Source organism: Balaenoptera musculus, chromosome 9, assembly GCF_009873245.2.
Source record: "Balaenoptera musculus isolate JJ_BM4_2016_0621 chromosome 9, mBalMus1.pri.v3, whole genome shotgun sequence".
In the NCBI taxonomy this organism is placed as follows: Eukaryota; Metazoa; Chordata; class Mammalia; order Artiodactyla; family Balaenopteridae; genus Balaenoptera; species Balaenoptera musculus.
The window spans coordinates 24,803,607-24,827,105 of NC_045793.1; the positions used below are offsets into that span (position 1 = coordinate 24,803,607).

General features: G+C 42.6%; 1 protein-coding gene across 1 annotated transcript in view; it reads right to left on the reverse strand.

The window, feature by feature from the left end:
- The window catches only part of SND1 (staphylococcal nuclease and tudor domain containing 1), a 417,459-nt gene that overhangs the window by 180,459 nt on the left and 213,501 nt on the right, over window positions 1-23,499 (reverse strand). The window contains exon 13 of the mRNA XM_036862917.1: window positions 2,567-2,677. Coding sequence (XP_036718812.1) covers window positions 2,567-2,677 — 111 coding nt within the window. The remainder of the gene's footprint in view (window positions 1-2,566; window positions 2,678-23,499) is intronic.

The window sequence follows — 23,499 nt, forward strand, 5'->3', positions numbered from 1 at the left end:
AGAAGCAGCATGTAAAAACACAGGGAGGACTTCCCTGGTGGTGCAGTGGTTAAGAATCTGCCTGCCAATGCAGGGGACACACGGGTTCGACCCCTGATCCGGGAAGATCCCACATGCTGCAGAGCAACTAAGCCCGTGTGCCACAACTACTGAGCCCACGTGCCACAACTACTGAAGCCCGCATGCCTAGAGTCCGTGCTCTGCAGCAAGAGAAGCCCCTGTTTGCCACAACTAGAGAAAGCCTGCACGCAGCAACAAAGACCCAACGCAGCCATACATACATACATACATACATACATACATAATTTAAAAAAAAAAAACCCACAGGGAATGTCTCATAGGGGCCAGAGTGCTTCAAACCGAAGGCGACCTAAAATAAAGCAGTGTCAGAGAAGAGGTGCTCCTGCGGTGAGGTTGACTATCATTTTCCCAAAAAGCGGGGTGCATTCTGCACTGAAAATAGTCTTCAATGGCTATAAGGCCACCATTCCTATCTGGCAGGTGTTCTGGTCTTTCTCGCTGGGGTTGGCATGGGGCTTGCGGACAGCACCGCTCCCAAGGAGGACTCATTCGCAGGTCATGTGGGCCACTTCTCCTACAGCTTTCTAAGATGTGTACTGCCTCATGGCAATGCCTCCCTGGCCAGGGTAAGTGCTTAATTTCTCTCCGTTTACTCTACCTGCAGCAGTGCAATGATTTCGGAGCCAGTTTTTCCACCATCCATCTGAAAGCAGTGGCTCGACACAATTATCTCCAGGCAGCTCACTGCTTTAACAGGCAAGCGTCTTGTTACATTCTATCAGCTCAAAATGAGTACCAGACTAAAAAGGCTGTTTTCTTTTTAAAACCTAAAAAATGTCACCTATCTCTGCATCCTCGTTAAACATTGTAGCACAACAGCATAATAAGAGAGCCTGTTGTGGCCTCACTTTCCAGAGCAGCTAGGCAAATTATTTTCATGCTTACCTGCCTGCCAGAGTTAAACATTCACCAGTGGCAGAGTGAACCCAGGGCAGAAAATGGGACTCTAGATCCCACTGTATTGTTAAGTGCTCCTGCTACACTGGGAAGACATAACCGCTTCTCCAAGTTGCCACCAGATCAGACTGAGCATGCCCAGCACGAACCTCCCCACCCCCGCACCCCCCAAATCCCACCTAAAGAACAGTCTAATCATTGTCCATTTCCTAGAATAGCAAGGTCATCAAACAGTAGTGAGAGATGTGAAGCCACATTTCCCACTATGGGTTCCTTCAGCCCAGCTGGCTTAGTGATAATATAGGCAGGGAGAGAAGAATAAGGAAGTGAGAAAGGGTTGAAGAGAAACACCAGTTCTGGACTATACATCATATTATTTTACACTAGACATGAATGAGCCTCAAGCAAACAAAGATACAGAACTTTGTGCTTAAGACTTAGGTCCTAGGCAGGTCCTACTGGGAAAAGCCCACAGGAAAGAACCCAAAAAGCCACAGCAACCTGACAGACTGCTTTCTTAGCTGACATTCTGTGTGACATTCTACAGATGCCCTATCCATCAGGATGTGACATGATGTTAGAGGTAAATGTCACGTATCAGGGCAATGTTCTGGGCCAAAGAGCAAGAGAAGTGATCTCAATGACGAAGTCTGAAGTATAGACAGCATGTGCTGAAACTCATTCCTCCTCTTACCGTGGAGCGTAAGCTGGCAATTACCAAACTTCTAGAACAAACTAAGTCCTAGGTCACAGAAAAACGTCTGCGTGAGGCAAGCGCCTGCAATCACTTTGAAACAATGGATATATTTTGGTTGAGCCCAGCAGTCTGCTAAGCTCTCCGAGTCAGAACAGCGATCATCACCGAGTTCTGGCTCTGTTTCCCGGGAAGGCTGGAGGAATCACTTCGTTCCCAGCACTGCCCAGTGACAGAAGGCCCCGTGAGAAAGAGCCTTGAGGAACTCCTGGTAAGAAATATTGCTGAGCAGCACGCATGTCCTTGGGGCAACCAGCCACGGGGATGAAGGACAAAAGGAAAATGTCACAGGGCTTCTCACAAATGCTCTCCTGCCAGCTGTCAGAAGTGTGAAACGCAAACTCATTTCCTAATAAATGTTTTCATTTCCTTTGTACATGACAAAAGGTCTAGAGGTGACAAATGGGAGGGGCCGGGGAGCAGAGGCCTCTGGAGGGAAGAACCCGAGGCAAACGTCCTGCACAGTAAGCAGGGTTCCACTGTTTGTCCCAGGGAAGGAAAGGATGGTGGAGATAAAAATACTCCACGTAGAAGTTTCTCATCTGTCGTTCATTTTACGGCATCTACTAGGAAGATCATATCTAATATATGCTTAAATTTTGCAGATTAAAAAAAATAGAGGCCCAAGCGTGTTTAACCAAGGTTACATTGCGAGTTTGAAGTGAGGTCCCTTTTCTTCTGATGGGGAAAAGCTGGAATAATAAAAGAATACAAGCTTTCTCAGCATGTTGTCTTCTGTCGCATTCTGCTCAGGGATGGGCAGGATAGTGGGAAAGAAAAAAGTGGGGCCCTGGGACCCAAGGCGTTCACTTTAATTTAAATTATGCATCTCACCTGGCCTCGGCGGCGAGCAGTTCATCATAGTGAGAGGACCGCTGATCGTCATCCTGCCGGTATCTGATCACCGTGGCCAGACCTTTGCTGACAAGGGCCTCGGCAATGTTTCTGCAACAGAAAAGATAGGTCAGTGAGCACTCGAGGTGCATGTGGGGCTCAGTCAACAGCAATAATAAGTTAGCACCTGGAGGTCTTAACGCATCCTGGCAGAGGGAGGGAGAAGCCAAGGATTTCAAGACCAATGAGTTGCTAAGCTAGAAATCCAAATAAAAAGGAGGAATAACCAAGTCCCCTGGCTCAGCATTTTTCTGGTTAGTACAGTCAGATGCTATATCAATCCATACATAAAACCTGGCAGAAAATATCTGTAAAAAGCCCACATTACGCAGGGCTATTTACAGAATGTTATAAACAAGCCACTACCCTCAAGAAAAGTCTGCTCTAAAATATCAGGCACGCAGATAAAAAACACAAAGCACATAAAAGCATGACCTAAATTTCTCAAAATCTCCTTTCTAGCCTATACTGGAACTAGAAAATACCATGTTCCAGTTTGGCAATGTTGGGAACACTGGTTTCACGCAACACTCAAAGTGCGTCTCTTCTCATCAGAACTCCCAACACTGGCTCTCCCCTCAACCCAAAGGGGGCTTGGAGGAGGTGAGGCTAGGAAGGAATTGGGGAGGGGGGAGGGGGAGGGGGAGGCATTGGGGTGGAATGAAAGATCTTTAAAACAATTGCATGGAAACAAAGTAAAAAGTATAAACCCTGTGATGACCAGCTTTGGAGCAATACTCCCAACAGTCCTTTTAGAACCACGGGATATTCAGATTGAATCCTGCTTCAAAAAAATTTCTCCAACATGCTGAATCTTTTCTTCACTAGAATAAGAAAGTGGGGCCACTGTGAGTGGCTTCCATCCACTCAGAAGAGTACACTGGAAATGGCGCTCAGACAACTAACGAAGCATATATGCATGGTTCCTCCCCAACCTGGAAAGGGACCTGTGATGGGCAGAAATGAAACTGCGAAAACAAATTTTCAAAAGTTACCTGTAGCCAAATACTGCAAAACAAGAGGCATGATGTCACTGGGGGAGACCGGCGGTTATGTCTTTCTTTGTGTCTGTCGTAATTACACCAAAGGCCCCACTCAGACCATCTGGTGAGCTGCCCTTTAGGGAGGAGGGACGGTAAGCAATAGGCTACTGTACCATATGCTACGACTTAGTGTCGCTGGGGAATGCAGTTAACTCTAGTGGTTCTTATAGACTCTCAGACTGTGGGGATGCAGTGAGCCGGGCTAAGCAGTCTATAGGCACGTTTAAGCCACTTAAGGGTTCTCTTCATCAAAACCCAGGGATTTACTTTAAAAAAAGGGGCGGGGGGATATGTGCGGGTAGATAAAGGAGGAAAAGATGCTGTGGCTGATTCTCTTCTCATTATGTGCCCCTCTGCTGCCTGCTTATCTACTGCCAGCACGATATTAATATCTCCAAACTGCCACGGAATTAGCACTTCTCAAAATCCACTCCCACAAAGAGGCTGCTTTGCTGGCCACCCTGTCTCCTGAGTCACCGCATAAGCGTGCTGGCAAACGCTGTCATTATCACAGAGCTGGGTTTGGCAGTGTGGAGAATGCCAGCAGCCCCAAATCAGCAGCTGTAGACGATGCTGTACGGGGAGAATTTAACTAAGGGTGTCACCAAAGGCCCGACAGGGCAGGGGAGAGGCTCCGCCCACCAAGAGGCCAGAGAGAAGATGGGGACGAGACCACCTGTGACAGGTTGAGATGGCTTAGTGATTGGAAATGCCAGAAGAACAAAGACACGTTTGGTACTAGTGCATTTGGAATAACGGTGCATTGACATTTTACAGTCAATACGTGGGGTCTGGAGGAGAAAGTTGGAATGACAGGGCAGAAGAGGGAGAATTCACACAAATAAGCTTCTATATGATAAGCTAGAGAATACTAAGCAAAATAGCACAAATGTTTAATGATCCACCCTGGTTAATTCTGCTCCAATCAATTCACAGTATTGAACTGAGTTCCTGTGTGGCCAGCAGAGAACCAAGGGCACAACCCTTCCCTCTCCTGCAGGGTTCTCGCCCTCCGGATCCTGCCAGCAAATGTCTACAAACCAGTTAGGGCCTCAGATTCTAAACTCCACAACCTGCCCACCACCTTCCCTCCCTTCTCTCCAAAGCTTCAGTGTGAGCCATATTCCCTTGGCTTCTTTTCCCTAAATACAGACTTCTCCTGGAAGAATGGTTGCAATGCTAGTACTCAGCAACATGGAGAGTAAAAACACAGGAAACAATGACAGACATCATTATGGGGCCCCTCCTATGAGCCAGGCATGTGAGAATCACACCACATGTACTTTCTTCTTGGTGTGTGCTCCCCTGTGACATCACAGCATATTACAATCAATTCATCATCTATCTTCCAATTTGAAATTACGGGGTCTGAGAGGGCAAGGGCTGTGTCTTTCTTGCTCTGTACCCAAGTATGAGAAAAACATCTGATCGTTTTGGAAATACAGCACTGGAACATTATTTCTTATCCTAAGCATTTATTAGCCAAGCTTGCCCAGCATAGAAGTAAGGACAAAAGCTTTCTACATGCCTTCCCAGCTTCTGTTATTCTCCTCTCCATTATCTAAGACTTGTATTTAAAGAGAATGAAAGGGGGCTTCCCTGGTGGCACAGTGGGTAAGAATTCTCCTGCCAATGCAGGGGTTCAAGCCCTGGTCCGGGAAGATCCCACATGTCGTGGAGCAACTAAGCCCGTGTGCCACAACTACTGAGCCTACACTCTAGAGCCCGCAAGCCACAACTACTGAGCCCACGTGCCACAACTACTGAAGCCCGCGCGCCTAGAGTCCGTCGTCCGCAGCAAGAGAAGCCCCCGCTCACTGCAACTAGAGAAAGCCCGCGTGCAGCAACAAAGACCCAATGCAGCCAAAAATAAAATAAATAAAATAGATAAATTAAAAAAAAAAAGAGAGAGAGAGAGAGAATGAAAGGGAGACAACTAAAATGGAATTAGCCTAGATCCATGTACTTGACTCTCTCATTCATTTCTTTTGGCCACTAATGGAAGGTCAGGAGACCTCCCCCGGCCAAAGATGGCTCAGAACTCAACACCAGTGTATTGATTAGTTGCCCAGTAAGAAAAGAGAACATTAAATTATGTGCCATGACATTATGCTGCTTTAGACAAATTTATAAGTTCTGCTTTCTTGAGTGTATCAGTAATTCTACTCTAATTATACATGTCTGGCTTGAATGGATAATTCACAATCAGCATACAAAAAGGGACCGACCTAACAACCTTGGAGTGGAGGTCTAACAGGAAATCATCTCTCTCTGTATCAGCTAGAAACACAAACAGAATTAGTGCTGGGATTCAAATGCTTCTTCAAACTCAAGGAGAATTTTAGGTTACATGAGAAGTGAGCCGTTTCCACTAGTCAAGATCAGATGTTCCTGATAAAAACACAAGCAACGTGGGTCTTTGCAAGCTTTCTCAAAAGATCTCCATGCAGTTGACATCCTCCCCGCCCACTCATTTCCATAGCAAGCAGGTTGCAAAAAGCTCATACTTTCTCATAAGATACCTTTGAAACCATGGGGTACTATATTCTGCCAACCTGGAGAAAAGGTGTTCTGTGCCCATATATGAGAACAGGATTAAAGTAGATTTCAGTCACACTAGGCTATCATTATCTGATCATACCTTGCCTGCCTTCCCCATCCCTACGCCCCAAACCCAAGATTGGAAGTAATAATCAATATATGGATAGATCAGATAACTGACTAAAATTACCTAGATTACTTAAAAGTGTGGGAGGGGAGGGGAGGGGGTAGTTTTAAAACAATCTTACAGAAAAATTGCACATACAGTAACAAAGAACATGCCAACCTTTGATTCGTTTGAGAGTAAATGACCTGTTATACCACCATCCCCAAAACCTTTAGTGTGCATTTCCTACAAACCAGGACATTTTCCGACATAATCAGAAAATAATGACTTGAGCCAGGATATCAGTATGGACACATTACTGCCATCTAACCCACAACCCTACTCAAATGTTGCCAACTGTTCCAATAGAGAACTTAGGGGAGACCAGATCTAGCTCAGAATCAGGTGTTGCATTTTGTTGTCCTGTCTCCTCCGCCTGGAACAGTCTACCATGATTAGTTTACCACAACCTTGAAACTTTTCAAGAGTACAGGCCAGGAATTTTGGCCTGTCTGATGTCTCTATGATCAGAGGCAAGCTATGAATCTTCGGCAGGAATGTCACAGAAGTGATGCTGTGTTGTTCCCATGGCCTCCTTTGAAATGATGTGTAATTTACAGATAATGTTCATTTTGATCACTTGATTCAGGTAGTGTCTACCAGGCTTCTCTACTGTAAAGTTACTTTCTTCCTCTTTATAATAGATACTGAAAAGAGACACTTTGAACTATGTAATTTTCATCAAACTCCCAAGTTATTCATTTATTGATTTGTATAGGTATACTGCCATGAAATATTTTATTTAAAGGGTCATATAATCCACTACCATCATTTTTTATTCTGATGCTGAAATTTTTCCCAATTTGGCCAGTGGGAGCCAAGTCAACCTGGCTCCTGTGTCCTGTCATTCTCTGAGCACTTCCTTGCTTTCGGGCACAATGCATTCCAGGCTCATCTTCCACTGTTTCCTGCAGCTCTGAAATTAGCCATTTATCCAAGTAGTCCACATTTACATTTTTATCTCCATACATTTATTTCTAGATCTATAACTACTGAAAACCATGTGTGGCAGTCATGAAAATGTGCCTCTCGGATCTCTGACTGCAGGAAGCATAATTGACTGACAGCCCCAGCTGCTATGCTCTGAAACCCATCACTCTTTCTGCCAAGGCTATGCTTCCCACCAGCTGCTTCTAGCCAATGACTAGGTGCAGTGGAAATATTAAGGCAGGCCTATTGCTGAGAGACCTGGGGCTCCTCTGACAGGCAGCTTTGGTTTTGAGGACTCCTTATCACCTTTGTTGAAGCTCTTACAACTGCCCACAGCCCCAGCTTAGGTTTTTCCAATTCAACCTTCCATCCCTCCCTTTTCCACAGAGGTTAGGCTTTCACAGCCTCCTCCAGCTCCCTTCCCATTTTCCCTCAATTTTCTCCAATTAACCTCTTGTCCATTTAATCCTGTCTTGGCATCAGCTTTTTGGAGAACCTGAACCAACACACCATGAGTTCACAAAGGTACTAAAACCCCATTCCAACACTACAGGGCTCGTGTAGTTTTCTTCCTTTCCATATTTATACATCCCTTCTGACAGTGGAAAGCCTGCCTTCCATTATCCTTAATTCTTTTCCTTACATGAATAATCTTCTCTACATACACACATACAGTGTCTCACACGTTCTTTGACTTCCACAGTTTGGTCCTAACAGTAGAGCTAATTTAAAGGGTATACGCTACTTGTCAAGAGAACCTGGGGTAAATGGATAAGAATATTTCAAGAGTGGACATAAGGCATAACACCGGAACACACACAGGCGTGCACACACACACACGCACACACACACATATACTTCATTCTCCATCTGAGTAAGGATAACAGATACCTCTCAATGGCTCTGGCTCATAGATCTCTAGCTATTTGAACTAAACATTTTCCACTTTAACACCATCAACATTTTATCAGTCACTGAAGTAGATGTCCATGGAGATTACAAAGCAGAGTATTTCCTTAAGGCAAACAAACACGTGGACACATATTCAGAATAAAGTAAGCCCATAAAGAAATGCCTTTACACTATATTTGAGTCAAGGCTAAAGGAAATGGTTGGAAGATATTTAACAGCTCAATTCATTTATAACGGTCACATCATCTCTAGCAGAGGTACCTATCTCACGTGTGCGCATACATGCACACACACATACACGCATTCCCCAAGACTTCTCTACAATAACTTCAAGGCCCCGTGGGTCAAATTTCATAAGCTGAGCATAAAATGAACCCCATGGCTATTCCCTGTGCGAACATGATCCAACAAGACATCAGGCATGTAGCCAGGGCCTCTGTCACCCAAGACACTCAAAGACTCCAGTATCTTATGCTGGGAAACTGCCTCTGCTTTGTTTCCACATTGGCTGGACCTTCAAGACAAGGACAGGCTTCCTCAAAAGTGCTGAGATGGAGAGCTCTGGCTGACAGTGTTCCCATATTAATTCCTAACGTATCAGATGGCTCATCTCATGTCTCGGCTATATAGGAATGTGCTTCTGTGGGGCTGAACCACAGGGAACCTATGGGGGGCTGATGTCTTTCTTTGCAAATAAGTCAGAGACAAGGAAGGAGGGAGAGACCACCACAAGATTCGGTAATGAGGCAGAAAGCGAGGAGGACTGGACAGCTATCTTCTTCAGAATATTAGGGCCACCTTTACTCATATACACAGAAAACATGGGCTCTCAGTCTAAGAGGGCAAAGAAGTGGGGAAAATGATTAATGGCTACCAGGCCCCAAGGCCAGGTTCCCCTCTGATCCTCTCTACAAGTTCACACACAGACCTCTAATACCCTCACCAGGCAAGAACCTGGCAATTTCAAGCTTGACATAGACTTGGCTTTTATAGGCTGACAAAATAAGACTGTAAAGGGTGAGAGTAGAGTTCTAGATGAGAGGGATCTATGACAATGGGCAGTGAACAAGTATCTTTACTGACTACTGTTTTTTCCCCAGGCCTCAAACTAGGAAAAAGCCCAACAGAGCAACAGGGAGCTGCCACAAGCTAGTGTGACAGCGTCTCCAAGGGTCGCACTTTGCCTCTCCCACCCAGTGTCTTTTATCCTCCAACCTTAGATTGAATTCCCAAGAATCTGGAACAATGAGTTTTCCATTTTTTTTTTTTTTTTCCTTAAAATACATCCAGGAGGCACTTCCCACATAACCAAGTAGCATATGTAGACAGGAGATTCTGTTTTAGAAGCATCAATAATTAGAAACATCTGAGGTGGCACGACATGCTTTACAGATTCCCCAAATCTCTCTCCCACCATCTTCCCTATTTTTTCACTCACCCCTTGAACTAATGTTAATTCTAAAAATAACTAAAATAGATTTTTTTGGATCTTTTTACTCTTAATGGCTCCATATTCTGTTTAACAAGTCCTGTCACCAGGATAGTCACCAGAGGATCCGAACGGTGGCTAGAGACGTTCCTAGAACTCATAACACAGATCAAGAACAACGAAGAAGATTCAAAAGCCTCCATGTCCCTACCTAGGCTTTAGAAACTACAGTGAAATGAGGGAGAAAAAGCAGTGATTAAAAGTCTTAGGGCAGGACATACTCACTCCAGACACAGAGCCAAAGGTGACTGCTTTTGTCAACCCACCAACCCAGCTGTGGTTATATGGAACATGAAACACGGCATGACCCACAAAGAAGCAAGACCCCAGAAAGCCGGACTCAAGAACAGGCAAGTATGGAATGGACTGATCTGAACAGCCTTAGAAGCTAATCAAGCAAAAAGGCACCCTTTCAAACAAAATACTCTCCAATAAGTAGCTCATATTTAATGAGCATTCAGAATATGTACAGGTTCTAAACACAACTGTTCTACCAATGAGAGCATTTTCTAGAGACTGGATTTGAGATTATGAAAATCAAGAACTCTTCAGAACAAGGACTCTGTCTTTGTACTTTCATAAATCCTACTCATTCTCCCTCATGGGGAGGGGGATGGAAAGAAACCAATGCAGACTGATATGGACTAAGTCCAGCCGTAAGAATCCAAAAGGATACATGGTTAAAATGAAACCAAAGGAGACCCATAAACATATGGGTCTGGGTTAAACATAAACTTGCAGAAATGAAGAAAGGAAAGAAAGGAGGAACGAGGGAGGGGAGAGGGGAGAGAAAGGGGAAAGAAAAAAAAATCATTCCACAAAAAAATTACTGCTTTGTAGTAAGAGAAATCCTTGAATCCCCAACACAAACATCCATCCAAGCTTCGGTATTAATAGTAGGCTTACCCCTGAGCACAGACAAAAGCCTCACCAGCTGCAGAGGCCACAGCCCACCGATCACCAAGAGCACTCTTCAGTTTGGGAAGAAAAGAAATAAAAGCAAAGATATCTAGGGAGCAGGGTGTAAAAAAGTGGGTGATGAAGAGATGTGACTTCTCACTCGACCTGTCAAGAACAGCTATGTCTCTGCTCCAAGCTGTGTCTGAGCCCAGTCACCCCCATTACCCTATTCCCACTCAAGCCCTACACAAGGGCACCCCTACCCTGATCTCCTGAAAAAACTGACAGAAAATAAGATAGAAATATACTTGGAAGCAGTAGAATTGAACACCTAATTCATTCCCTAATTCTGGCTGGGGAAGAGAATAGTTGAAAATATGGGTCAAAACAATTTTAAAAAGGAAGGGGAAGAAGCATAACAGCAAATAGTTACGCATACTAAATACTAAATTTTATTCTGCCCCCAGGATTTCTGCAGTACTGTAATCTTATTGCCAGCTCTTATATGACAACTCCATTCATTCGGCAATATCCTGGTTATGGCTTTATAAGACAAGGAAAACGTGGTATTATACTCTATTATGCCAGCTCCTCTCTGAGTATCGCCGTACTTCCAAGTCAGCAAAATATCAGAGGCGGTTAGGCCAATGATGAACCTTGGCTGAGGTATGAGGGGCATATTAAATGTAAGCAGCAATAAAACAATGCCACTTCAAATATTTACCCCAATCTCCAACTCTCAAAATAAGACAAGAAAAAAAATGTCTGTTTCATAGACAGAAACTTCATGGACTAACTTGAATCTCCCTCTACTACAGGACAGAACATGGGGTATACACCCAAAGTGACACTCCCTCTATTGGACAACCAACCATCTTTGTTTCCCAGGAGACAACTAGATCCCTCAAAAACAATTAAGATAATTAAATACTGTATTTAGCTTGAAGTAGGCTGTCTAACAAATATGCACTGCCAATCCAAACTGGTCCACTCATTGCTAAATATGCCATGCATTTACATTTCAAACTATTTGCAGGACATGTGAATTTGCATGACTCATCACCAAGTAAAACTCAGCATTTCAAAAATAAAGCTCACTTCCCCAGATTAAGCTTTTCTGAAATCCACCAAATCAGCTCATTCTCCTAACATCTCTAATTGTGGGACCATCATATTCCCAGTCACCTAGGCCTGACATCTCTACTCATTCCCAGATAAAATTAGTTGTCCAAACTTTGAATTCAAGTCACCAATGCTTCTCCCACGACTGTTTTATAATCTGTTCTTTCTCTCTAACTCAGCTGCGGCCCCCACTACTTCTCACCTGGACTGCAGTCTCCCCCTACCTGGCCTCCTAGCAAAGCTGACCAATCCTGAGCACTGTCAGTTGAATCCTCTTAATCTTCATTCTCCAGTCTACCACAATCACAGAAACCTTGTTTGAAATTTTCCGATAATGATTCCTGATTTAATGAACATCTACTGGGTGTCTACTATAGGACAGGCTTTTTAACACACATTAACCCAATCCTCCTATAGTAATACAGAGTTAGTATGCATATATTTCTTTTAAAAAAAAAAAAAAGTAACCAGTTCCAGGCTTGCTACAAGTAATCCTGTTAGTAAGTGGCAGAGTCACAATTAGAAGCCAGATTTTTAAAAATTTCAAATCCAAGGTTAAAAAAACCTTAATTTAGAATCAATTTGTTATACCACATAATGCTGACACTGTTAGGGAACCGCTGACCGAAACTGCCTGCCTTGGCCAGGCCCAATGATAACCACTTGCCTGAGTTGTCTCATAATAGGAGATCCCGATGAAGGATGCAGTGCTGTCACTGAAAACTAACCAGGAGGGGTGGAAAGGAGGAGGGAGGAGAGGATATTTCCTGCTAACCTCCCAGAAACCCTCATGCTGCAATCCATCTTGGCTGAAAGATGTGCACGCCACCAGGGAGGACACTGAGTCAGACCAAATATGGGCAAAGCAAGATGATGGGCCAGAGACAACCCCGAAACTAACCCCATTACCATAAACCCTGAGACTGCAAGCCACGTGGCAGAGCAGTCCTCGCGGGTTCCCTTACCGTGCAGCTCTGTGCCCAGGCGCCCCTTCCCAACGTCTTTTGCTTTGTTGGCAAAAATAAATAAATAAAATTTCAAATCCAGTTCTCTTTTGACTACAATGCCATAAACTACAGGTAACAGACTATTAAAGAGGCATTCTACTAGGGAGCTCTCATATACTTCTCTAACCTTATTCTATTAAATGCCTTTCAACCTCCTGCTTTAGTCTAACCAGTCAAGCATGGCAGTCCCCCATCTCAATTCCTCTGGCTGGGCCATTTGTTTGGCACTTATCTTTTACTGCTGCAGATTATTATCTTCCTTTGTGTGCATATCTTGTCTTCCTAACCAGATCATATTCCCTATTGGTCCAAAAAGAGCCACACACTTAGTAGGCACTCAATAAATATTTATTGGCTAGCTGATTGATTGCACTCTCAGAGTTCCCAGGGGGTCCTGTGGGCAGTTGGATGCAAACAAAGTAATAACTGACTGAGTCATAGAATTTGAGCAAAAAGAGTCTGGAGAGATACACTAATCCAAAAACCTCCATACATAGATGAAGACAGACCCAGAGGGAAACCCTGAAAATTGTTAAATGAGTTGTCTAAAGTAACACAGACAGACACCATCACAATGGGCATCTGACAGCCTTCTGATTCTCAGCCTATTTCCCTTTATTATGCTGCTGTCCTTTTAAAATTCTATAAAATAGGAATAAATATATTGTGCACATGAATTATCCAAGACACTCTTAATACATTAAAAATTTATCAACACATTAAAAATAAACCATCCACATCATATAATAAATTTGATCACTCTAATACTAATAATCCTATCTAAAATATACATTAAACATTTAATTATAATAATTTGCTTGCCTTCTGGGGATTCAGAGGACTTCTTTTCCTTCTCTATGTTCCAACACAAGGTATAAATGCTGACTGTAGTCATAAGCATGTTTTCTTCATCCCTTTTCTCTGCTCCTCTTTCCTTTGAGAAACTAACATTTTACGGAACAGCAGTGTGAGGTGAAAACCTCCTTCAACTTCTCTCCCTCAGTAATGGTGGAGTAATGAACTGACAGTTTGTAGAGTCCCCTACCATCACCCTGACTCCTGAATCAAGTCACTGACCTATGAGAGCTCCTGCTACACAAGCTGACCATAGTCACTCTGTACTTTTGTGCATCATATGGTCTTTACATATGTGTTTGAAAGCCAAATAGTCACATGTTAAAAAAGCCAATAGTCACATGTTAAAACACAATTACCTTCTCCCTTTCCAAGTGAACAATGGTTTAGGAATATCTATGAACATATTAAAGTGTGGAATATGTGAAAGGTAAATTTCTAAAAGTCAAGAAAATATGTATCTATGTTTTTACAAAGATACTACTATATTCACGTACAGGGATTAGAGGTGATTATAAACAACTTTCTAAAAAAAAGACATTCACAGTGTGGCAGAGTTAATTCTAAAAAGGAGGGTCTAATTATCACATCTAATATCAACACTTTAATAGGGAAAAAAAATCCTCATCTAAGTTATAAAGAATGAGTGAAGAGACCGAATGACACAATAATAACAGATGAATATGGTAAAACAGAAATGTTAAGAATAAATGTTTATCCAGTTCTCCTTCATCCAACAAAAGAGAGAAGTTACACACAGCATTTATATTTATTCTTCAAGAGTGAAAGCCACTTAATGTTTCCCACACTTCCTCTCTCCATAGAGAGCAATTATGAGCTCGTTTCATAAAGAACTCACGGCACAGAGCCGTGATTCAGGGCAGAGGATCTGGGTTCTTACTCCAGTGCTCTGGCCGTTTAAACTCTTGCAAAGGAGCTAAGCCTGCATCAGTTTCCGTATCTATAAAATGAGAGTGTAGATCTAAACGCTCTACAAAATACGTTCCAGCTCAGATACATTCTAATGTAATTTTTAAAGGGAGCTAGGATTTACTGATCAACAGTCTTATATATCTTTATATAGCACTAGCTTATAATATTCAAGGCCAACTAGATTACATATCATTTCAATAAGTATTAAACAGATCTTAGGGTTTATACACATTTCTGGTTGTGGTTGGTGGAGCACTGTGGCCACGGGTACAATTTCTTCCAGTCCTTCCACTAGGGGCTGTAAGTGCCCTCTCCTCTCTGCACACACTATGGTGGTAAATGCTGGGATGCCAGGCTGCTGGGCAAACTTAAGAGGATTCTTCAACTCTTTAATGCCCACCATGTCTTTAAGATTTAATGTATTACACCCAAATGCTATGGAATATAAAAAAGAGGAGGGAATGATCAACAAATAAGAAATATACAGTATATTTTCTACCAGTGAAACTAAAGTCCAGCGGGTTCTTTACTGTCTAGTACCTTCTATTTTGGCTAAGAACTTTTATCAACAGCAAGAAACCGACAGACCTCATTAGTAGAAATGTGTTCAAGGAACTGATTCAAGAATAGAATCGACACTTAACAGCAATTTATCATGTTTCTTGTATCTCTGAGGCTCACTAGGTTATGGAGAGCTGGAATCCTACTTCTGCATCTTATCACTGAAAATAGGGAAAAATCAAAGAATCATCTTCACATTTACATGGTTCGCCAAGTACTACTTTGGCCTATCAAGTTTATACCTGAGAAATGTAAGTAGCAGCAATATGTCAGTAAAACAATTATGAGATGTTTGAGTAGTCCTTCTGAGCTTAACAACATACAAAAGACTATAGATTATTGAAGAGTAAGTATTAACAAGAAAAGTGGACCTCATCATGACAGGAAAAAAAAAAATCACAAAGACTTCATTCGTTATGATCATGGAGTTTAGAGCTGAAAAGATCTTAGTGTTTTACTCCAATTTCCTCATCTTACAGGTGGCTAATCTGAGACCCAGAGACATGAAATATCATTTAGTGACTGAACTGAACTAGAACTCAGGTCTCAAGTCATAAAACAGGCTCCCTTCCACCAAGTCAGCCCACCTCCAGTTTCCATACACACACTGGAAAAGCTACTGATACATGCAGCAACTCAGAGGGACCTCAAAACTACGGATGGAAAACAGCCTAGTGTTTGTCACTGATGGTGGGAGGGGAAAGGCTTAGGACGGGTAGCACAAAAGAGATCTTTGCGATGACTGAATAGCTGTCAGTCTTGATTGTGGTGGTGGTTATATGAATCTACACATGTGATAAAATGGCACAGACCTATACACACACACTGTTCCAATGCCAAATTTCCTGGCTTTGATATTGTTCTATAATTGTGTAAGACATAACCACCGGTGTGTGGGGGCGGGTAAAGGGTACATGGGATGGACCCTTGTTTGAATCTATAATCACTTCAAAACCAAGTTTTAAAAAGTTTAAAAAAATGTCAATAAGAGAGGAAGGCACCAAAGATTCTAAACTCCATTCTCAACTAGAATAATAATTCTCAGCCAGAATAATCCTTTTAAGATTAAAGTCCACAGATCTCGCCATCACTCCTCTGCTCAAAACTCTTCAGTGACTCCTGTCTCATTCAAAGTCAAAGTCAAATACTTGCAATGGCTCACAAGAACCTATATGGTCTGCTTCCATGCCCCCACCCCGCCCTCCCACTTTCCTGGATTATCTACTGGGAATTAAAAGGCAAGATATCGGGGCTTCCCTGGTGGCGCAATGGTTGAGAATCTGCCTGCCAATGCAGGGGACACGGGTTCGAGCCCTGGTCTGGGAAGATCCCACGTGCCGCGGAGCAACTGGGCCCGTGAGCCACAACTACTGAGCCTGCGCGTCTGGAGCCTGTGCTCCGCAACAAGAGAGGCCGTGATAGTGAGAGGCCTGCGCACCGCGATGAAGAGTGGCCCCCGCTCGCCGCAACTAGAGAAAGCCCTCGCACAGAAACGAAGACCCAACACAGCCAAAAATAAATAAGTAAAGTAGGTGACTTAAAAAAAAGGTGTGTTTTTGCTTTTATTTATTTACTATTTATTTTTATTATTATTATTTTTTAACAGAAATGGATGAGAGCCAGGGAATATTAAATATAAACATGGAGAGGTAAGCAAGGGTCAGCTCATGGGTTTGTGTTAATCCTAAAGGCTGTGGGATGATTAATGAAGACTTTAAGCAGGAGAACAATCATATTCGTTTCAAAAAGCAAACTGCAACAGTAGTGTGCAAAATGGATCAGAAGAGATTCGGACTAGAAACAGTAAGGCCAGTAGGAAGACGGATAGCATAAAGCAGGCAGTGAGGAGAGAAAGGCTGAAATGAACCTGAGATCTACCTGTAGGTAATCAGGAACGGAGAGACAGGTGATAAAGATGACATTTTGATTTGTGGAATAAAAGGCTAAGTGAAAGGTGGCACCATCAATCAAGATGTGATCATTTGACTAAAGAAACAGCTTTTCAAGGGGAGACCATGAGCTCCGTTTCAGCCATACTGAGCTTCAGTAACTAAGTGGTGATGGTCATCCCGTCAAAAGCTGGATATATTGGTGGAGAGTTTGGTAGGAAGAATCAGGCTAGAGACACAGATTTCAGGTAAATCAGCAGCATCTACCTGCAAACTGAAGCCAGGGGATGAATGAGACCACTTGGGAGGGTGAGCAGAGGGGAGAAGAGGGTCAAGGATAGAAGCTTAGGAAGCGCAAATATTTAAGGAGCAAAGCAGACGGAGGACAAGTATTCAGAGTCGTAGAAGGAAATTCAGTCAAGTATGGTGTACTGAAAAGGAGAAAAAAAAAAAGTCCAAAAAAGATTGTGATGTTTTAAATACCGCAGAGAGATCAAATAAAAGTAAGGATTGAAAAGTGTCCTTGAGGGAAGCACTGGTCTAGGTAGGCTGTTTCAGTGATGTGGAGTAGCCAAAGCCAGATGGTAAAGAATGCACAGCAAATGGACACAGAACTAAAATTGCTTTTAACTCTTAATTAACTTGGCCAGGAAGAGAAGGCAAGAATAGGAAAAGCAGATATGGTAAGGGAACACTAAAGGGAAATTTTTAAAAATTGTTTTTAAAAGGGGGGCGGGGAGAGCTGATGGCACGAAATCCTCAGGAGACCAAAAGCAACAGAATTCAGGGCACGTAGGTAGAAAAATGAGTTCGGAAAGAAAGAGGGTGAAATCTTCCAGAGATGGGAAAGGAGGAGGTAAGAAAGCAAGCAGGAGGAAGACAAGTTTGGGGCTGAGAGACTAAGAAATTAAAGGCATTTTCCTGATAAGCCCGTATTTTCTCCAGAAAGTAGGAGATGAGATTGTCTGCTGAGAGTGAGGGGCAAGAGAACGGGGTAGGGGGCTTAACTGAAGATGGTTGTGAAAATCTAAAATAGCTGTTCATAGTGAAATAACAGCATGAAGACAGAACTTATGCAAAATTAATCCAGCCGCATTATGCAGGAAGAAATGGAGAGCAGAAAACCTGCAGTTAGAAAAGGCATCTCTTTTTTTTTCTTTTTTAACATCTTTATTGGAGTATAATTGCTTTACAGTGGTGTGTTAGTTTCTGCTTTATAACAAAGTGAATCAGCTATACGTATACATATATCCCCTCCCACCCTCCCTATCCCGCCCCTCTAGGTGGTCACAAAGCACCGAGCTGATCTCCCTGTGCTATGCGGCTGCTTCCCACTAGCTATCTATTTTCCATTTGGTAGTGTATATAAGTCCATGCCACTCTCTCACTTCATCCCCTAGAAGGCTAATGAGTTAATACAGATCCGAGTTGTTGATTGCACAGAGCAGAGCATGGCAAGAGACACAGGAAAGGACTGATAAGGGAATTCTTTAACAATAAACAACTAAATCATCACCTAATCACTGAACTGCTTTCTCTCAAGACCCCAAGGGTCACCAAGGCAGGATCAAATATCCTTAATTTCAGCTCCTGGTGGGAACTAAAGCTATGGATGGCTGGTCCCTGGCTGCTTCCTGACTATTAGACTTCCCAGTCCAAAATGGTTGTACTTCTTCTTGAACAAGAACCAACTTACTGACCCATTAAACCTGAATGACCATGCCTGTTTAAAGCACATCTGGAACTACATCCTGTATGAGCGATGATCAACTCTGATTTCAAGCTACACAGTTTGAAAGCCAGTTTTAAAAATCAGCATTAGTGTTAAATATGCTGGCTTTGAAATAAGAGTAGGACATACAAATGGAAATGAGAAGCAGGTATGTGGTAAGTTGGGAGTAGGAATAAGCAATGAGAAATAAAAAGTTGATAATCATCAGCACGGAGAGGACAGGTGAAGCTATGAATTAACAAAATACTGAAGAGAAATCATTTACAGACAAAAAATAGCAGGATCAAGATGACTCTTAGGCAATATGAAGCCAAAGGGCTTAATTAAACCTTTTTTGTTTTAAGTATTATATCAAGGCAAGGTGTGGCACTTAGAGCGCTTGGCATCTCATCTCTGAAGTTCAATTCTAAAGACTGATGATCAACAATGTTTTTGCTATCTGTATGGCATCTTTTCTCTGAAGAAGTATACGACATAGGTAAATGTGTCTGAAAGCATTACTAAGCTACTTCCAATATTGATCTTCCCAACTTAACCACATGGAAAAGAAACCACCTCAAATTCTTTATGTTACAGAAAGAAGCAAAGAGGTCTGGCCAAGAATATGTAAACTGTAGAGAAATCAGGAAAACAGCACATGTGCAGATGTGCTCAGAGGGACACACCAATGCAATCACCAGTAGTGTTTCTCTCTCAAAGAAATTCCTGCCTGACTGCTGATCTGGGTGGGAGCTAATTTCCCCCAGGGTGAAAACTGCTGTTGAGAGGCAGAACTCTCCACCATCTGTTACTGAGAATTAGCATAATGACAGATTATCTAATCCCTTACATTTAACAGTTACAAGTGGTGCTCTTACAACGCCAGTTTGGTCACATCCTCATTCACGTGGCCTATCCCCACCCCATAAAAATTGGTCCTCCCAGCCTGCTGGTGATGAATCTGGTCTGGATTTTACCCCCAATCTTGCCTAAGAGTGCAGGTGCTTTGCCATGAGAAGCTGTACTAACCCATTTTATTCAGGAATGGGGATGCAGCTGTTATTCCAGATGCATCTGAAAAGAAAGAGAAACTGTCTCCAGGAGACCAGCAAAACTCCTCATGCCAGGCAGTGCCTTCCTTCATAATGAGACCAGGTTGAAAATTTCAACTGAGACAAGGCAAAGGTTAAGTCAGTGCTGATCTGGTGAATGTGACAGAAAGGAGAAAGACATAAGAAATCAAGAAATTAAGTGGAAATCAAGAAAGTAAAAGACTGCTGTTTTCCATGTTCAAGTGTGCCAGATAGCGAGACTTAGGTAGCATCTAAAGAATGAGAATCGGACATCCGGAAAAACAAGGACGTGCTTATAGGATCAAATAACCAGGAGGAGATGGATGGCTGCCTGGGGTACCCAACGCAGGAAGAGAACTGTTCTGTCACCAGTGACTGGCAAAGCAACAGTTCAATTAGAAAGAAGTGAGAACACAAGAGATTGTATTGAAAACAGTTTTCAAATACAGCCATTTCCACATAATCTGAGTCTTGGTAAGGGTCAAGAGAAAACATTACAAGAAAATGTACTTGCATTTCATGTGATACCAGGTGTGCTTATTTTTTTTTTTTGGCGGGGGTGGAGGGGTGTTTCTTCATCATAACTTTTTGGATATAAGTGACATCAAATATTTATTTATAACATTTACTAATCTAGAAGTATTGCTTTGATTAAAACGCTACCCACTTTTTTTCTCCAACTATGCTCTGCACGAGGGTATTTAACATTAGAACGTACGTTATCGTTAGAGACAATTTTGAGATAGTTCTCTCTCATCTTACCCATCTTAAACTTTTCAGACATGCTCTATGCCCTCAGAAATTCTTTCCTTAAGTCACAAGGATGCATCTTCATAATATTCAGGTGGCTGGGTTTAGTACTTGATCTAGAGGTATCTATTCATATCTCCACAGCATCTAGAACAGGGGATGCAAACTCATTGCCTCTCTTTATAATTAAAGTTGCATTGGAACACAGCCATGCCCAATTGTTTGCATGTTTCTGGCGGCCTTAGCATTACAAAGGTAGAGTTGAATAGTTACAACACAGACCATATGGCTCTCAAAGCTGAAATATTAGTATCTAGGACTTTATAGAAAAAGTTTGCTTCTCCTGCCTTAGAGCACTGCTTTGTAAAGTGACCTTTAAGAGGTCAATTCCTATGACACTCAGCTCTCACAATTAGGCGGTCATATTCACTGTAATAATTGCTTCATTCATGTAAAAAAAAAAAAAAACTGGCTCCTTTTTAATAATGCTGCCATGTGACCTTCATGCAGTTATAGCAGGCTAACTGATGTGCTCCAAATAAACTGAGGAAGCACTTTGTAATAATACAAGAGTCTCTGTGAAGATGCCAAGTATAAGGTCACATCCTTTCTCCTGAGCAGTAATTTTGGGGGGGAGGAGGAAAGAACCTGGCATCTATTCATGGTACTAACAGTCTGGCCACAAGATTCCATCATAAATAAACTAGCCCGTCTCTTCCAAAGAGCACTCACAATGCTTCCATTAAGAGTGAGGAAAGCAACCAACACGGGCACCTCTGCTTTCAACAGCAGCAGGAGGTAAGGAGAGAAGCTGCAGGGGTCTGGACTTGCTGTGCAAGGTTACCTCACGAAGCTGTTGTAAGGAAAAAGGTAAATAAATGACGATGCTGAGATTGTGCCGGTACACAGTGAGCACTGCACCTCTTGGTGTTCACTCTTGTTGCTGTTCCCATCAACACCGGCCTGGTTTGGTCACTCTTCCTGGACTCAGACATCTTGTTTATAAAATGAGTGAGGTGGACTAGATCGTCTTGAACCCTAGATAGTCCTACAAAATTCTAGGACTTTACTAGAAGAAAAAAGGTTCAAAGGACAGATGTTAAGGTATGTGTTCAAGAGAAGCATCTTTGAGGAAACAGCTGAAAAGGTGAACCTCACTTCACAAGTCCAGAGACCTGTCCAGTAGATGAGGCCATCCGTGCAAGCTCCCGCTTCGAACCTGGCTGTCCTGGGAGGAGGGCACCCTGGGCTGATGAAGTTGATGCGCTCCCCTCTTTGGCGGCAGCACGTGGCCTGGGAGAGCGCCCACCCAGCCGCAGCCTCTGCATCTCACGCGCCGCTGCAGCGGCAAGATTCACGGCTCCCGCAACAGGCCAGTGTTATCCAATATGCATGAAATCAAAGTTTTCATCATTTCCAATGGTCAAAGGCCAGTGGGTGTTAAATCCCAGAATATCAGGGTTAACAAAGGAGTCATTAAAAACCCAGCATTAAATCACTGCTGTAGCCAATGGCGAGAGTGATGTCTGCAATACATTACGAGGCTGATTAGAAAGAAACAAGTTCCAGTTTAGAAATGAATTATCGGATTTTTTTAAAAAACTGGTTGGATAGCTATCACAGCAATTTTGTTATCACAGGGGAATGAGAGGGGGTGACGTATAAGTTATGTCATGGATGGCAAATTATCATCTCCTAAAATCACAGGGAACAGAAATCAGGGGTGAATAACTTCCTAAAGACAAAATGAGGGAGAAGAGAATCCTGACACTCTGGCCAGATTCTACCTCCTCTGTCTTTTTAGTTTTTATGGGTGGGCGGCGGCGGGGGGGGGGGGACAGTTCTGAGCTGCAAAGCCGTTATTATTATACTCTGTGCCCTAGAAACAAGTTTACTCTACAGAAGTTTTAGAACAATCAGTCTGCTTACAGTCCCACTATCCCTGCCAGACTCTAAATAAACTCATTCTTCAGCTCATGCTTCTTGGAGCTGCCATAAAAAAATATACCTTCCAGAAAAAGATGACTCAGCTATTAAAATGGAAGGTAAACTGTGGAGAGGGCTGGATAGGGAGAGGAGGGGAAATGAGTGCGGACCCTAATGAACTGTCTTCTAATCCACAATGAACACTGTGTTACTGCTGAACATAATCTATCAATGTGAAAATGGTCTAATGATCTAAAGATGAAAAACACAGAACGGGCACAAGTGAGCAAGGTATGACCTACCTATATGCTCCAATTTTCCTGAGTTTCCAGATGGGAAAAACAGCCTCCAGAGACTCCTATTTACTTTGTTATGGATCTATCCTGGGACAGTTCATTTACAATAAAAACACATGCCACCAAGTTCTACTCAAGCTCAGGCTGAAAGAATCCCTTTACAGGCAATGATTCTCAACCACACCCTCTCAAACACAAAGCTCAACAATGCAGAACAAGGTATGGAAAATAGTTCCAATTCAAACTATCCAATCCAAAATAGGAATACTTCTAGTTATTGACTATTCCTCCTCTGCCAACCAAGCCCACTCTAAAAACAAGACTGACATCTCCCCCTGAAAACAAGTCTTGCAAGGTTCTCAAAGACCAGACTCAAACTTTTGTGTGTTATAATCAAGGGCAATATTCAAATACTTAACATTATAGTACTGGCTAGTTTGTTATACATGTGAATACTAGCTGAACACAAGCCCTGCTTATAAATAGAAAGGTGTGAAGGAAAACAGCCAGGGTCATAAATGGGGTTATATCTAGAAGAGCATCAACACAAAACAGGAAATCACTTGAGGATATTAGTCTGGATTGAAGGCTGCCAAATAATTATGCCTCAGTCACCTAAGTACACATTATTAATTTCAGATACATCAGTCTTATCTGATACATCTACAACTTATCTGAGAGTAGAGGAGAATGTTGGCTTTGGAAACTCCTGTTTCCTCTAGCCTTCCTTTCCTAGTGCTTGTTAATACTGGCAGCACATTAGAACCAC